Source organism: Amblyraja radiata, chromosome 21, assembly GCF_010909765.2.
Source record: "Amblyraja radiata isolate CabotCenter1 chromosome 21, sAmbRad1.1.pri, whole genome shotgun sequence".
NCBI lineage: Eukaryota > Metazoa > Chordata > Chondrichthyes > Rajiformes > Rajidae > Amblyraja > Amblyraja radiata.
The window spans coordinates 8,649,519-8,663,989 of record NC_045976.1 but is presented as its reverse complement, the minus strand read 5'-3'; the positions used below and the strand labels follow the sequence as shown (position 1 = coordinate 8,663,989).

The following is a 14,471-nucleotide window of genomic DNA, read 5'->3' as shown; positions in this document are numbered from 1 at the left end:
GCCAGTTAACCTACAAACCTGTACGACATTGGGATGTGGGAGGAAACCGGAGCACTGTGGGGAAAACCCACGTGGTCACAGGGAGAACGCACAAACTCCGTAGTCAGGATTGCACCCGGGTCCTCTGGCCTTGTGAGGCAGCAACTCTACCACTGCCCCACCTGTCTGATACATCTAACAGGAAAATAGACATAAAGTGCTGGAGTAAAGGGCGTGTCCCACTTGGGTGTCATTTGCGCGTCATTTACGCGACATCATTTACGCGTCACGACGCACGACGCGCGTGCATGGTGACGTGGGCCGCGCCGCCCCAGGATTTTGAGATGTACAAAATCTTCGTGCGCCATCTACGTGACGCGCAAATGACGCCCACGTGGGACAGGCCCTTCACTAAGCAGGTCAGGCAGCATTTCTGAAGAGAAGGAGACAGTGTCTCCCTCCCTGAATCTCAGTATAAAGAAGGGTCTCGACCCAAAACGTCACCTATTCCTTTTCTCCAGAGATGCTGCCTGACCCGCTGAGTTACTTCAGCATTTTGTCTCCATCTTCGGTATAAACCAGCCATATATCTAAAAGGAAGATCGACACAAAATGCTGGATGGAGTAACTCGCCGGGTCAGGCAGCATCTCCGGACAACATGGATCGGTGACCCTACTTCAGATTGATTACAAGACTATTATCACCTTATTGATTGTAAGTTACAGCATGGAAACAGGCCCTTTGGTCCGAGTCCACGCCGGCCATCGATCACACATTCACACTAGTTTGATGTTATCCCACTTTCACATCCACTCCCTACATACTACGTGCAATTTACACAGCCCAATTAACCTCTGTGGCGCAGAGGTAGAGTCACTGCCTTTCAGCTCCAGAGACCCAGGTTCAATCCCGACTACGGGCGCTGTCTGTACAGAGTTTGTATGTTCTCCCAGTGACCGCGTGGGTTTTCTCCGGGTACTCCGGTTTCCTCCCACACTCCAAAGATGTACAGTTTTGTAGGTTAATTGACTTCTGTAAATTGTAAACATTGTCTCTAGTGTGTAGGATAGTGCTAGTGTACAGGTGGGTCGCTGGCTGGCACGGATTCGGTGGGCCGAAGGGCCTGTTTACATGCTGCATCTCTAAAATCTAAAGTCTACAATGTTTTGCACAGTTCTTCAGTGCACTGTCTTCACCTCTCTACCAGCATTCTGTCTCCTACTACAATCAGTCTGAAGAAATATTCCACCTGGAATGTTCCCTATCCATTCCCTCTAGAGATGCTGCCTGACCCACTGTGTTACTCCAGCACTTTGTGCCTCTTTTTGTGAACCGGCATCTGCAGTTCCTTGTGTCTACAAACCAACTCAGTGCTCTGTGGGACCCTCCACCCACTTTGATTCATCTCTCCCTATCCTTCTATTCCTCACCGGCACCAGCTCCACCCAACTGCCATACATGCTCGTCTACAGTAAAAACAATCAAGTTTAAGGAGAACTATTTGCTTCTGAAATCGCCTTGAAGGAAGGTCTTCACTGTAGGCTCAGTAAGGGGTGCAGCATTTGACTTAGAGAGGGGGGTGGGAGGAAATCAGCCAATATTTCCTCCACTTTTTATCCGTCTTCAGCAAACCTAGTGACACTTGGTTCAGGGGTCTACCATGCCCTCCACATTGAATATCCTGAGAGTGCTCGCATCCCAGATTTTGCTTAAAGATTACTACAGTTAGTCACTGGGTGGACAATGACAAGTTTTGGACTTGTACAGGGTGGACAATGGGGAGAGGTGGAACTGTACAAGGTGGACAATGAAAAGTTGAGGAACTGTAGATAATGGGGAGTTGTGCAACTGTAGAAAATGGACAATCAGGAGTTGGGGAATTGTTGAGGGTGGATAAGGGGCAGTTATGGGACTATACAAGGTGGACAATGAAAGATTTAGTTTAGTTTAGTGGGAGGAAGCCGAAGATCTCGGAGGAAATCCATGCAGGTCACGGGGAGAACGTGCAAACTCCGTGCAGACAGCACCCATAGTCAGGATCGAACCTGTGTCTCTGGCGCTGTAAGGAAGCAACTCTACTGCCGCGCCACCGTGCCGCCCAATAGTGCGGTTGTGGGACAGTGCAAAGTGAATGATGAGAACCTGTGGGACTGCACAAGGTGGACAATGAGAAGTTGTGGGACCGTGCGGAGTTCACAACCTGTGGGACTGGAGTGGAATGAAGGGGGCCAATTTCTTCTGGAAGAGAGGAGAGAAAGGTGAGCGTGGCGAGAAAACGACGGAGAAGGGAGGAGGAGGGGATGCAAGGGGAGAACATGGATCGGGGAATGATAATGAAAAGGATGGAGGAAAGAGGAAGGAAAAGTTCCTGGAATGAATTGAGGATGAAAATAAAAGGGGGAAAAGAATGGGAGTGAATGAAACAGAAACTTTACAAGGACCGAATCCCAATGCAAATACTTGGGAGCAGATGAAGAAAGTGAGCCTCAATAGCAGACTGTCATGTCAAAAAAGGGTGTCTGGAAACTGGACGGATGGAAACTTAGAAACAGAAAATAGGTGCAGGCCATTCAGCCACTTGAGCCAGCACCGCCATTCAATGGCAGATCATCCAAAATCAGTACCCCGTTCCTGCTTTCTCTCCATATACATTGATTCCAATAGCCCTAAGAGCTAACTCTCTCTTGAAAACGTCCAGTGAACTGGCCTCCACTGCCTTCTGTGGCGGAGAATTCCACAGATTCTCTGGGCAAAAAAAGTTTTTTCCTCATCTCAGTCCCTGGGACTCATTATTTTTTTAATGAGTGGGAACTGGACTGGTTGGAAACTGTACAGGGTGGGCAATGGGGATCCGCTATCCTTTACGCACCAAGTCTCCAGTGGTATTCTCACATACTCCCAGATGGAGCAGGCAGCAAAGGAAATTGCTTGTGCAAGATTATATCTGCCGCACACACACAACTAAAAGTTATCTGCCAATAATTAACTTCACACAAAGCTAATTAAAAGGAGGAACATCTTTTAAAAAAAAGAAGCCTAATGTTTGGTCTTTTATGGTAGCAATTACGATGGCAGAAATTTGAATATCAATATTTCAACAGTGAAGACCTTCTTCGGAGGCTATTTGAGAATCAATTAAAGTGAGCTTGTTTTTACTGTAGACATTCACTTAAGGCAATAGACAATAGGTGCAGGGGTAGGCCATTCAGCCCTTCGAGCCCACACTGCCATTCACTGTGATCATGGCTGATCATCCCCAATCAGTACCCCGTTCTTGCCTTCTCATCATATCCCCTAACTCCGCTATCTTTAAGAGCTCTATCTAACTCTCTCTTGAAATCATCCAGAGAATTGGCCTCCACTGCCTTCTGAGGCAACGAATTCCACAGATTCACAAAACTCTCCGGGTGAAAACATTTTTCCTCATCTCTGTTCTAAATGGCCTACCCCTTATTCTTAAACTGTGGCCCTTGGTTCTGGACTGCCCCAACATTGGGAACATGTTTCCTGCCTCTAGCATGTCCAATCCCTTAATAATCTTACATGTTTCAATAAGATGCCCTCTCATCCTTCTAAATTCCAGAGTATACAAGCCCAGCCGCTCCATTCTACCCACATATGACATCCCGCCATCACGGGAATTAACCTGGTGAACCTACGCTGAGTAGTGGTGGAGTAGATACAACAAACATAGTTATTGAGCCATGCAACATGGAGACAGGCCCTTCTGCCCAACTAACCCATGCCAACCAAGATGTCCCATCTACGCTCGTACCACATTTGGTCCGTATCCCTGGAAGCATTTCCTATCCATGCCCTTGTCCAAGAGTCTTTTAAATGTCATTATAGCACATGCTTGAACCACCTCCTCTGGCAGTTCGGTTTGTGTACCCACCACCCTCCGTGTGAAAAGGTTGCGCTTGGGATCTCATTAAATCTTTCCTCTCACCTTAAGCCTATTCCCCTACTCTGGGTAAAAGACTGTGCATTCACCCAATCTATTCCCCTCATGATGTTATGCACCTGTATAAGGTCACCCCTCAGCCTCCTGCGCTACAAGGAATTGAATCCGCGCCTGCCCAACCTCTCCCAGTAGCTCTGGCTTTCACCCAGCCCACAGCTAACATTGGCCACTTTTCCCGTTACTTTTTTGCATTTATTTCATTCATTTGTTCCAGATCTCTCTTCACCGCCGTCAATATCTCTCGTTTCCCTTTCTCCTGACTCTCATCAGTCTGAACCCGAATTGTCACCTATCCCTTCTCTCCAGAGATGATGCCTGTCCCGCTGAGTTACTCCAGCATTTTGTGTCTCCCTTTCAAGCCCTGGCAACATCCTTGGTGAATTTGCAAGTAGGAATTTCATGTTTCAGTCTAGGGAAATATGACGAATCTACATTCTTGACTTGTATTGTATGTTTGACTGCTGCAATTTCGTTCAGACTTCGGTCTGAATGACAATAAAGGCTATCTAATCTAATCTAATCTAAATGTATTAAGGAAATAAGCAGGATACAAGCAATTGAAGATAAATGGGAATCTCTTCCCTGCCCTGTTACAGACCCACCTGCTAGTTTCTCCGCTATCTTTCTGGCTGCACTCCCCTCACTCCCACTGTGAATGTGTCCAGTGTGGAACCGGCAAACTGCAACAGAGAATCTCTCTGTCCTGTAGCTGAATCGTACCGAAGCACAGTCGTGCGTGGAATTAGTTTAGCAATGGTCCTGCCTTCGCCCGCTGCCGTGGCGAAAAAGACTTGATGGAAACTCGCCTTGCACCATAATGAGAAAGAAACTCTTGAGAAAGTTTACGCACACACACACGCGGAGTCTACACTCAAACGGCGACTGGCAGGCAATGTGTAGGAAACAGACTGCAGATGCTGGTTTAAACCGAAGATAGACACAAAAAAAGCTGGAGTAACTCAGCGGGTCGTTTCCCTCTCCCCCCCCCCCCCCCCCAGTCTGACGAGGGGTCTCGCCCCCAAATGTCACCAATTGCTTCTCTCCAGAAACGCTGCCTGTCCCGCTGAGTTACTCCAGCACTTTGTGTCTATCTGCTGACAATATTATTCACACGGAAATACAAAACATATCATCTTCATGCGGCCCAAATCCGCAGCACAGCGCCAACAACAATATTAGGTTCGGGTTTATTATTAGACGTTTCCTTTTATAAATGTCCACGGAGCCCGTCTTCCCTTTATCAAGATAGACACAAAATGCTGGAGTAACTCAGTGGGACAGGCAGGCAGCATCTCTGGAGAGAAGGAACGGGTGATGTTTCCCGGGCTGTAATATGGTTCATATCTGGTAGGATTCAGAAAATCAGACTGAAGAAGGGTAGGGACCCGACCTGAAACCTCGCCTGCCCATTCCCTCCACAAACGCTGCCTGACCCGCTGAGTTACTCCAGCACTTTTGAGCTGTGCTCAAGATTCCAGCTTGTGTCTCCATCAAATAACCATCCCGCGCTCGGATGCCTAGACTGGTTTCACTAGCTCTGAAACAGGATCTGGAAATCAGCGGGTTAATGATCCATTGCCCAATTTATCAATAGGTTCCTTTGCTAAACTCGCGCGTGTGTGTCTGTGTGGAAACAGGCCCTTCGGTCCAACTTGCCTACACCGACCAACATGTCCCGTCTACACGAGTCCCACCTGTCTGTGTTTGGCCCATATCCCTCTAAACATGTCCTATCCGTGTATCTAATTACTTCTTAAACATTGCGATAGTCCCTGCCTCAACTACCTCCTCTGGCAGCTTGTTCCATACACTCACCACCCTTTGCGTGAAAAAGTTACCCCTCAGATTCCTAAAAAATCTTTCCCTCTTCACCTTAAACCTATGTCCTCTGGTTGTGTGTGTGTGTGTGTGTGTGTGTGTGTGTGTGTGTGTGTGTGTGTGTGTGTGTGTGTGTGTGTGTGTGTGTGTGTGTGTGTGTGTGTGTGACGGTGTGTGTGACGGTGTGTGTGTGTGTGTGGCGCTGTGTGACGGTGTGTGTGTGTGTGTTTGTGTGTCGGTGTGTGTGTGTGTGTGTGACGGTGTGTGTGTGTGTGTGTGACGGTGTGTGTGTGTGTGTGCGCGCGTGTGTGTGTTTGTGTGTGTGTGTGTGTGTGCGTGTACGATATCGTCTCTGAACGGCGCGCATATAGTAAAATAAAACTATTCACATGCTTAAAATCCCAGCGGACATTCAATACCTAAAGAGCTAAATTACATTCAATTACTTGGATTTAATAATTTCACAGGGCTTTTGCAAATATTTGATCTGAAACTCCTTCTTCGAGGTACACGTGCTGGAATGATATGATTACTAATCACCTTCTCCTGCAATTGTCACTCGTCTATACCCCTGACACCAGTCTCATCGCCGCTCTGAAAGCAACACAGTGTAAAAATGCTCGCAGTTCAGTTGAAGGTAGGGAGCGAGCGGTGGCAAGTTCTAACTAAAAGCACCATTAGATCGTGGAAGCTTAAAATTTTTTGACACTCACTCTCTCATTTCATCTTTGTTTGCGATCTGTATGAATTGAAATTCAACGAGAGCCCAGCTGAATCAAACCGTTGTTCTCCAAGCGCGCCCAGCGCATGCCAATAATTCTGTTACTGAGGGGAAACCTACGAGTTGATCTGCAATGGGCCATTATAATTTGTTTATTTTACTTTAGCATAATAGAAACGTTTGTGTCGGTCCCTGCCAATAAAACAAAATGTGAGAGCTCTTTGTAGGTGTTAAGAAAACTGTCGCAACTCTATATTGTTACGTGTTAGGTCCACGTTCAAGGGACATAAGGGACAAGTTTTTTTAAAAACTTAAAGCAATCTTGTCTATTAAGGTTCGGTTACCACGTTAATTTTGGGAATCAATTTATTAAAGTTTTCAGCAAAGTTTAAGGCTCTATTAAGTTAACAATCGTCACACACGCGGTCTCTTCTGGATTTTGTGTTTTTGAACGTGGAAGCCTCGGCGAATTATTTTCCTCGTTACAAATACAAAAATGGGTTCAAAGCAAAATGAAATGAAACAAATTGTTTCTGAAAAGCCCGCTTCGGCAAAACTGAGCCGAGGGCAAGTTGGGGAGGGGGGGGGGGGGGGGGGGGGGGGGGGGGGGGGTGAAAGAGAGAGGGAGAGGGAGAGAGACTGCAGATGTATGGGTAATTATATTAGGTTAAACAAGGGGCCTGAAGGGAGCAAAGGAACCATTCTTCATTAAACAACCCATCACCCATCCTGTCCCGCTCTCCCTCTGACTAACTAAAGCAATCTTTGTCTTCCCTTTGCCTCAAAGCCGAGTTTGCCAGATTAGCTTCCTGTCCACAAGAAGACAAGAACAAAGTCCTTAATGTCACTCTGCCATCAATTATCAATTGTACATGAGGAAACACACAGGAAGATGAAGAGCTCACTTCGGGCGTTGACGACAATCTAACCAACATTAACTTCTCAAATGTGGTATTGGTAACCCTGGCGCAAGCTCAAGTCACAAGGGGTGGGGTGGGGGGTGGGGGGGGGGGTCTCTTGTGAGCTGTGGGGAGCCTAGTTCTATTGCCTTGGAAAGTTGGGACACAGGCACCCGTTCACCATTTCTCCCGCCAGTCTCAGCCGCGCAGCTGGTAGTGCCGCTACTCAGAGCGCCAGAGACCCGGGTTCAATCCTGACCCTGACCCTGACCTCGGGTGGTGTGTGTGTGTGTGTCCTAGACGTAGATTGATTGATTCATCTTCTGTAAAATTGCCCCTTGCGTGTAAGGGAGTGGATGAGAGTAAGTGAGATAACGTGCACTAGCGTTATTTTAGATTAGATTCAGTTTATAGTTGTGGCATGGAAACAAGCCCCCTCGCTATTCCCTTCACCCGCGTCTGTACAATGTAAATGGCTCGATTGTAATCATGTCTTGTATTTGCTAGCTGGTTGGCACGCAACAAAAGCTTTTCACTGTACCTCGGTACACGTGACAATAAACTAACTAACTAGTGCGAACGGGTGGTCGGCGTGGACTCGGTGGGCCGAAGGGCCTGTTTCCCTGCTGCATCTTGAAACTTAAACCAAACTGAAAGCGTAGCGATTTACAGCGCGCTTGACACACGAGACATTGCATTTACCATCGCAGCTGAAACATAACTTCTTCAGCAAACCACCAACACAAAGTTCCCCCTTAACTGGAGTGAAACGAATGCGGGGCCGCGGGCAAGGGGAACAATTAGACAAAGCGCTAGATCTCGGACAATGGGCCGAACGGTCTCGTGTTTGCATTGCGCTATTTGTAAACCCAAACGATTTCAAACAAAAGCAACATGCACACATTTCAAAAATCTGGCGGCTACCAACCGATGTTACAACACGGAGAATTTCAACTTTCATTTCTGTTCCCACTAAAACGCTCACACAACAACCGAAGGGTTATAACACCAGCCCTTCCGATCAAGTTATTTCGCTTCTCCCGAGTTGAACTTACCTTTTGAATTCGTGAGGCAGAGCGAGGCCGCTTAGCATACTGAGTGCGGGACTTGTCCCTGTCAAAAACAAGCACCCACAATAGTTTCAAACTAAATCTATTAATCTTTGCATCGCGCCGATGCAACTGGGCTTGTGTCTGAGAATCCTGTTGACAAACGGCGAAAACAAAACAGCACAGGGGCAAGGCGACAAAACGACCCGGTGGCGGGCAGGTGGGGTGGGGTGGGGACTACAAAATTAAGAGTCGCCGGAATGTCTTAAAGAAGTCGAGCGGCGGTCTTTAACTGCGGAGGTTCCTGACATGATCAGACTGCCGGTCGATCCAGCCACTTCCACTGCTCGCCACTGCCACCGTGACAGACGAGTTCGCTGGATGGCTGCTTCTTCATTGTCCAAAAATGCTTATTTGCCAAGCAACAGTGGGGCTTTGTGGCATCGGAGAGAGGGGGGGAGAGAAGAAAAAAAAAAAGAGGAAAAAAAAAATCTCGCAGTTGATGGTAAGTTATGGGGCCTTTGTGAGATCTTTGCAAAGAAAACAAGAGAGATAGGAATTTGGCAGGGAAAATATAGCGCCGCATTCCCTTGCGCTTGGAACCTGCATTCTCCGCGAAAACAATCGGGCATTGTTAAGGGGAAGAAAAGGCAACTTTGACAGCAGCGCCCCAAGTCCATGAAACCTGTAAACAATGTGTCACTCACCCGATCGCGCTCTTTGCTATTTCTCGAGAGGGCTCTAGATTCACCTCAATGGTGAAAATTTACTGGCGATGTGGGTTGTTTTTTTTTAAGTCATCAGTTCAAGTTTAAACCCGACCTCCATGGAAACACCGAGGAGTCCCTGAGCCAAGATTTCACAGCTAACTGTCGGAGGGAGAGAGAGAGTGAGAGGGAGGGAGGGAGATAGAGAGAGAGAGAGGAGGGGGTGGGGGGAGTGAGAGAGAGTGTGTATGTGAGAGTGACAGAGAGAGAATGATGGAGTGGGAGAGGGAGGGAGAGAGGGAGAGAGAGAGAATGATGGAGTGGGAGAGGGAGAGAGAGAGAGAGAGAGAGAGAGAGAGAGAGAGAGAGAAGGAGAGAGAAAGAGAGAGAGAGAGAGAGAGAGAGAGAGAGAGAGAGAGAGAGAGAGAGAGAGAAATAGAGAGAGAGAGAGAAACAGAGAGGAAGTGAGAATGAGAGAGGGAGTGAGAGAGTGAGTGAGAATGAATGAGAGAGAGAGAGAGAGAGGGGGGGGGGGGAGCATGGAGCAACAACGTGCCCCGACCCAGAGTCCCTTTAATGCCTTCTGACCAACCGTGGCTGGAAGAACGAGGACCCACTTGGAACGAAGCTAGCGGCGCGGAATAGCCATACTCTGGGAACTTCGCTAGAACCAGCCTGATTGGAAACTGAGGTGATCAGGTAATGAGTTCTGACGTGAGATGATATACACACTGAAACTAAATTGGCCACCAAACTTCAGCATCTGGTTAGAAGTCCGCACAAAGCTGCACATAGCACACAGACCCGACTATCCACCCCGGCTGGGAGGGTTGGCTTCGCACAAAAGGCTACAGTATATCGCCCGCCCAAAAATAAAAAGGCCTTTTATTGTTGGATTTCTGCAGGTCAGTTGATTCGATTTTCTGCACAGAATTCCACGAGGAAATTCCCTTTAAAGCCAAAGTGATTAACTGGTCTATTATGGGAAGCGGGGTAGACAATAGTTAAACAGTCTCCACAACCAATGTCCGTGCTGGCACGGCGCAGACTAAAAATAAAACCCAGACTTTGTGCCTTGAAGCTGGACAACATTAAGTGCTTTGGAGACCACAGGGCATAAACCGCAGTCAATTGCCCCGGCGCAGTTGCAGCACAAACGAGACAAGAGTCCCAGTTTGAATCCCGATCTGCGGCAGTCATTGCCCTGCGCCTCCTTCTTCCGCCTGTTTATCGGGACAATATTTATCGAAACATTCCTTCCTCTTTCGTTTGTGTTCCATGAGTCCAAAACCAGCCATTACAAAGTGCATAAGTGCAATCTTTTCCAATCACAGGGAAAGGATTGGACAAATATTGACCATTCTTGGTCAGTGGAGCTACGGTTACCATTGCCAACAAAGATAAAAGGTTTAATTGTGCTTTGACGGCTTCTCCCGGGCAACTCAAATAGCAAAAAGTAAATAATCCGCACAAGCGCTCACACACACACACACACACACACACACACACGCAATGTATGCACAAACAGGCACATATACACAAGACCGCGCACACACATATACACGTGCGTGCACTGTTACAAACTGTCTCCCTCTCTCACACACGCACACACTCACAAAGAAACCAAAGATCTTTGAAAGAAACAATGCATGCTACAAGGAGTTGATGAATTTAATATTCTCCCCCAGTGAAGAGTGAAAATCGGCATAAGCAGTTCTTGGGAACTTTTAACTCGGCACCTATAGACGATTTGTTTGTTTGACAAACTGGAACCATATTCAGATCAGTATTAGCCTCTGCTAAACACATTATCCCTTTCTCCTGACTGAGTTTGAAGAAGGGTCTCGACCAGAAACGCCACCTATTCCTTTTCTCCAGAGATGCTGCCTGACCCACTGAGTTACTCCAGCTTTTTGTGTCTATCTTCGTTTTCCGCGGGTAATATTGATATAATATTACTGAAGAGAATTGGCTCAAGATTTTCGCAAGGACTGGCGACTGACGAATTGAACAGACTCAAGCTACTGAAACTCTCCGAGTGGAACTCATTCAGTGGTGGTAAGACTAGGGCACACTGATTTATTGTATGTAAATTCAATTGTAAAAAAAATAACAGGAACTCGGCGGACCACCAAGATAAACACCCCCCCCCCCCCCCCCCTCTGGTTTTGGGTTGCATTAAGGGGTGGCTCGTTCAAACAGGGCAGGTAGGCAAATGGACACAATAGTCCCATTGAGTGTATCCACAGAGCCCGCGCAACGCGGAGATGTGATTGCAAGTGTAAAAGGTATTAATGGAAAGAAGAACCGTACTATATTCCAGTCCCAGATGCAAATTCTTCTTAAATTTGAACCCCCCAAAAAAACTGGTACAAAAACGAATCTGTCTTTACTTCTTGACAATGTAATTAGGCAGATACCAGTTCAGCGCCACACTAAAATCTAAGCGTTGCACACAATGCCATCTGGCGCGGTGACTTCTCCGCATGCTTCCCACGTGTTCTGCTGTGGATCCCCGCCCTGGAGAAGAGATGGTTAAGGCCACCTAGACAGTCTGTCAAGGAGTATTAGCTGGGCTTCAGATGGTGCAAGGGGGGCAGAAACGGCGAAAGAAGGACAAGTTGGCAAGGAGACCCAAATCAAACAGTAACTCTCAACTCAAGTCGATGAACTCCCAGAGATCCAGACTGCTTGCCTGAAGTTTGGCGTTAAAATAAAAGTTCCTTATCATATCTAAAGTGATTTTCAAAAAAAAAACAACTGTTTGAAAACAGGCAAACCCTTTCTTTCCCCTTAACTGAGAAACACAAAAAAATCAAAACGTGGCTTGTGATAAAGTCTACAAGGTGTTCAGATCCTTAGTATATTATTTCATTGAGAGGTTTGTTTTTCAGGACAGGAGAAGGGATTTGGGAGTGGAAAAAAAAACTAGCTAGCTTTGTGCGGCAAGGTCACGACCTTTGACAGCGCTCACCCCATGTACTTTCATCTTGCTATTACCCTCAGAGCCTAAGTTGCAGTGAAATTGCACCGGGTAAAGGCGGCGGGCAGAGAACTCAGCATTGTTGTATTGAGGCCACGTTTTTCTCTAAACAAAACAGATTTGAACTGTGCAAGGAAACAAAAATGTATTGTTCTTCACAGATGGAAGCGAGGGTTACCAAGGTAACCAGATTAATCTCCTTTTTCTGATCGTTCCTCTCTTGTAGTGTGGTAATCTGTGTGTTCCTTTCAAAAAAAAAGCGAGGCTCCAAGCCCGTGCTCTAACGAGGTTCCTAATTAGCCGCAATCTACAATGAAGACAACATGATGAGATAATAGAAATTTGCAAAATAATGACATACCTCAGCAAAATATTCCTCCTCCCAAGATTCATTTTTGTACAAAAAAAAACAATAAAGAGGCCCCTTCTAAAGCCGTGCTTGCAAATGGTGCTCTATTATGTGGCACAGAAGTTTATTGTCCTTCCAATCAACAGCCTATTGTTTGACATCTTAAAAAAAAATACTCCAGTCCAGGGCCACATAATGATCTCAACTCTACTTATGTATACAGAGTAGTCAAAACTGTATCGGCGCCGAATCATGAAATCTGACTTTTGATGAGGTGGTGGACCAGAAAGGTAATTTACAATACAATGGCCGTGGAAAATGCCATTATTTCATTGCTAATCACGCGTCTTCCACGGAGTGAGTCTTAGAAGCACTTAGTAATGAATGGCAGTTAAGCAGGGCCGCTAATGAAATATGATGTACTGCATTTGTTTTCATTTGGTTAGCGCAAATTAACCAGCCTTCAGAGTGTTAGACAACACTTTTCTCTTTTATCACATCAAACAGCACCACTGGGGGATGGTAAAATAAAGAGACGGGGTGAGGAAGAGGGGAGGGGGGTGGTGGTGGTGGTGAGAGAGGAAAGAGGGGGGAGGGAGAGAGAGAGAGAAAAGAGGGAGAGGGAGGAGAGAGAGGAAAGAAGGGAGATAGAGAGGGAGAGAGAGGGAGCGAGAAAGAGGGGAGGAGAGATAGGGGAGACAGAGGAGACGAGAGACTGAGAGGGAGAGAGAGGGGAGGAGAGATAGGGGAGACAGAGGAGAGGAGAGACTGAGAGGGAGAGAGGGGGGGGGGAGGAGAGATAGGGGAGAGGAGAGTGAGAGGGAGGGAGAGAGAGAGCGAGAAAGAGGGGAGGAGAGATAGGGAGACAGAGGGGAGACTGAGAGGGAGAGAGAGAAAGAGAAAGAGGGGAGGAGAGATAGGGGAGACTGAGAGGGAGAGAGATAGAGGGGGAGAAAGGGGAAAGAGTGCGGGGAGAGAGAGAGTGGTGGCGAAAGAGGAAAGGGAGAGAGGAGAGAATGGAGGAGAGATAGGGAGAGAGTGGGGGAGAAAGAGAAGAGGGAGGGAGAGAAAGAGGAGAGAAAGAGAGAGAGGGGGAGAGAGACAGATAAAACGTTGTTTAGAATAAACGACAGGAGCTTCGGAAAGCCCTGACCTCCGAAACCATTAGAAAGTGTAACTGAACTACGCTGACTGCTCTCGAACTGCTACAGCCTGGAATTAGCATGTTCACTCACAGCCTTTATTTAAAAGGAAGAAGGAAAACAATTAAGTGGAACCTTGGACTAATCTCATCCTGCCCATTTAGCCTTTCCCACTGCAGTGTGCAGAGGAGCCAACATCAGCACGCCATCACTCTGCGTTAATTAAAAAAGACACAAACAGTAGGGTTGTGAATTAGAAATGTAACAACGCATCGCCCTGATTAATTCGAAGCCCATGTTGGATTAATAACCGCAACAAAGAACAAAAGGAAATTGTTATGCGAATTGCAACCTTCTCGGGCCAAGCAAAGGTCAAATCGAAGGATTTGAATTTCATCCGGACTGACTTAATCAATTCCTTGGAAGGAGGGACATATGTAGGGTTTGAAAGCTGCCCATTGTAACATGTTGATAAAACTGGAAGACTGCACAGTGTTAATTTCTAACAGATTTTTACCTAACTTCGTGTAGAAACTTAATTAGCGCAGATGACAAATGGATAATAGAAGATTAAAATCCCCTGCAGACTTTGAACCAAAAATAATGTTTTTTAAATAATGAGCTGCTCTATCCAGGAATACTTGTGAGCCTTTGATTTTTGGAATCGATGGTCACAGTTTGAAGGGGCGGGGAGGGGGAGTGGGCCGGAGAGAGCAGAGTTGAGAGGAGACAAATAAAAAGTTCAGTCCCTGCTAATTCTGCAAAGCGCGATTTGGATAACTTAGAAGAACCCCCCCCCCCCCCTCCCACCCCACCCCCCAACACCCATCTCGGCAAATGCTGGTTTAAACCGAAGATA

The 14,471-nt window shown here is 46.9% G+C and overlaps 1 protein-coding gene across 6 annotated transcripts in view; it reads right to left on the bottom strand.

Annotated features, from left to right (window-relative positions):
* Nucleotides 1–14,471, bottom strand: part of sox5 (SRY-box transcription factor 5) — a 382,969-nt gene that overhangs the window by 249,194 nt on the left and 119,304 nt on the right. For 2 of the 6 annotated variants that reach the window (XM_033039458.1, XM_033039461.1), the window contains exons 1-2: nucleotides 9,138–9,379; nucleotides 8,438–8,496 (exon numbers count right to left, since the gene is read on the bottom strand). The exons of 1 other annotated variant lie outside the window; for it this stretch is intronic. In XM_033039458.1, coding sequence (XP_032895349.1) covers nucleotides 8,438–8,475 — 38 coding nt within the window. In that variant the 5' untranslated portion in view covers nucleotides 8,476–8,496; nucleotides 9,138–9,379. Of the gene's footprint in view, nucleotides 1–8,437; nucleotides 8,497–9,137; nucleotides 9,381–14,471 lie in introns of those variants that run through there. 3 more of the 6 variants (XM_033039455.1, XM_033039459.1, XM_033039456.1) reach the window with 3 other exon arrangements.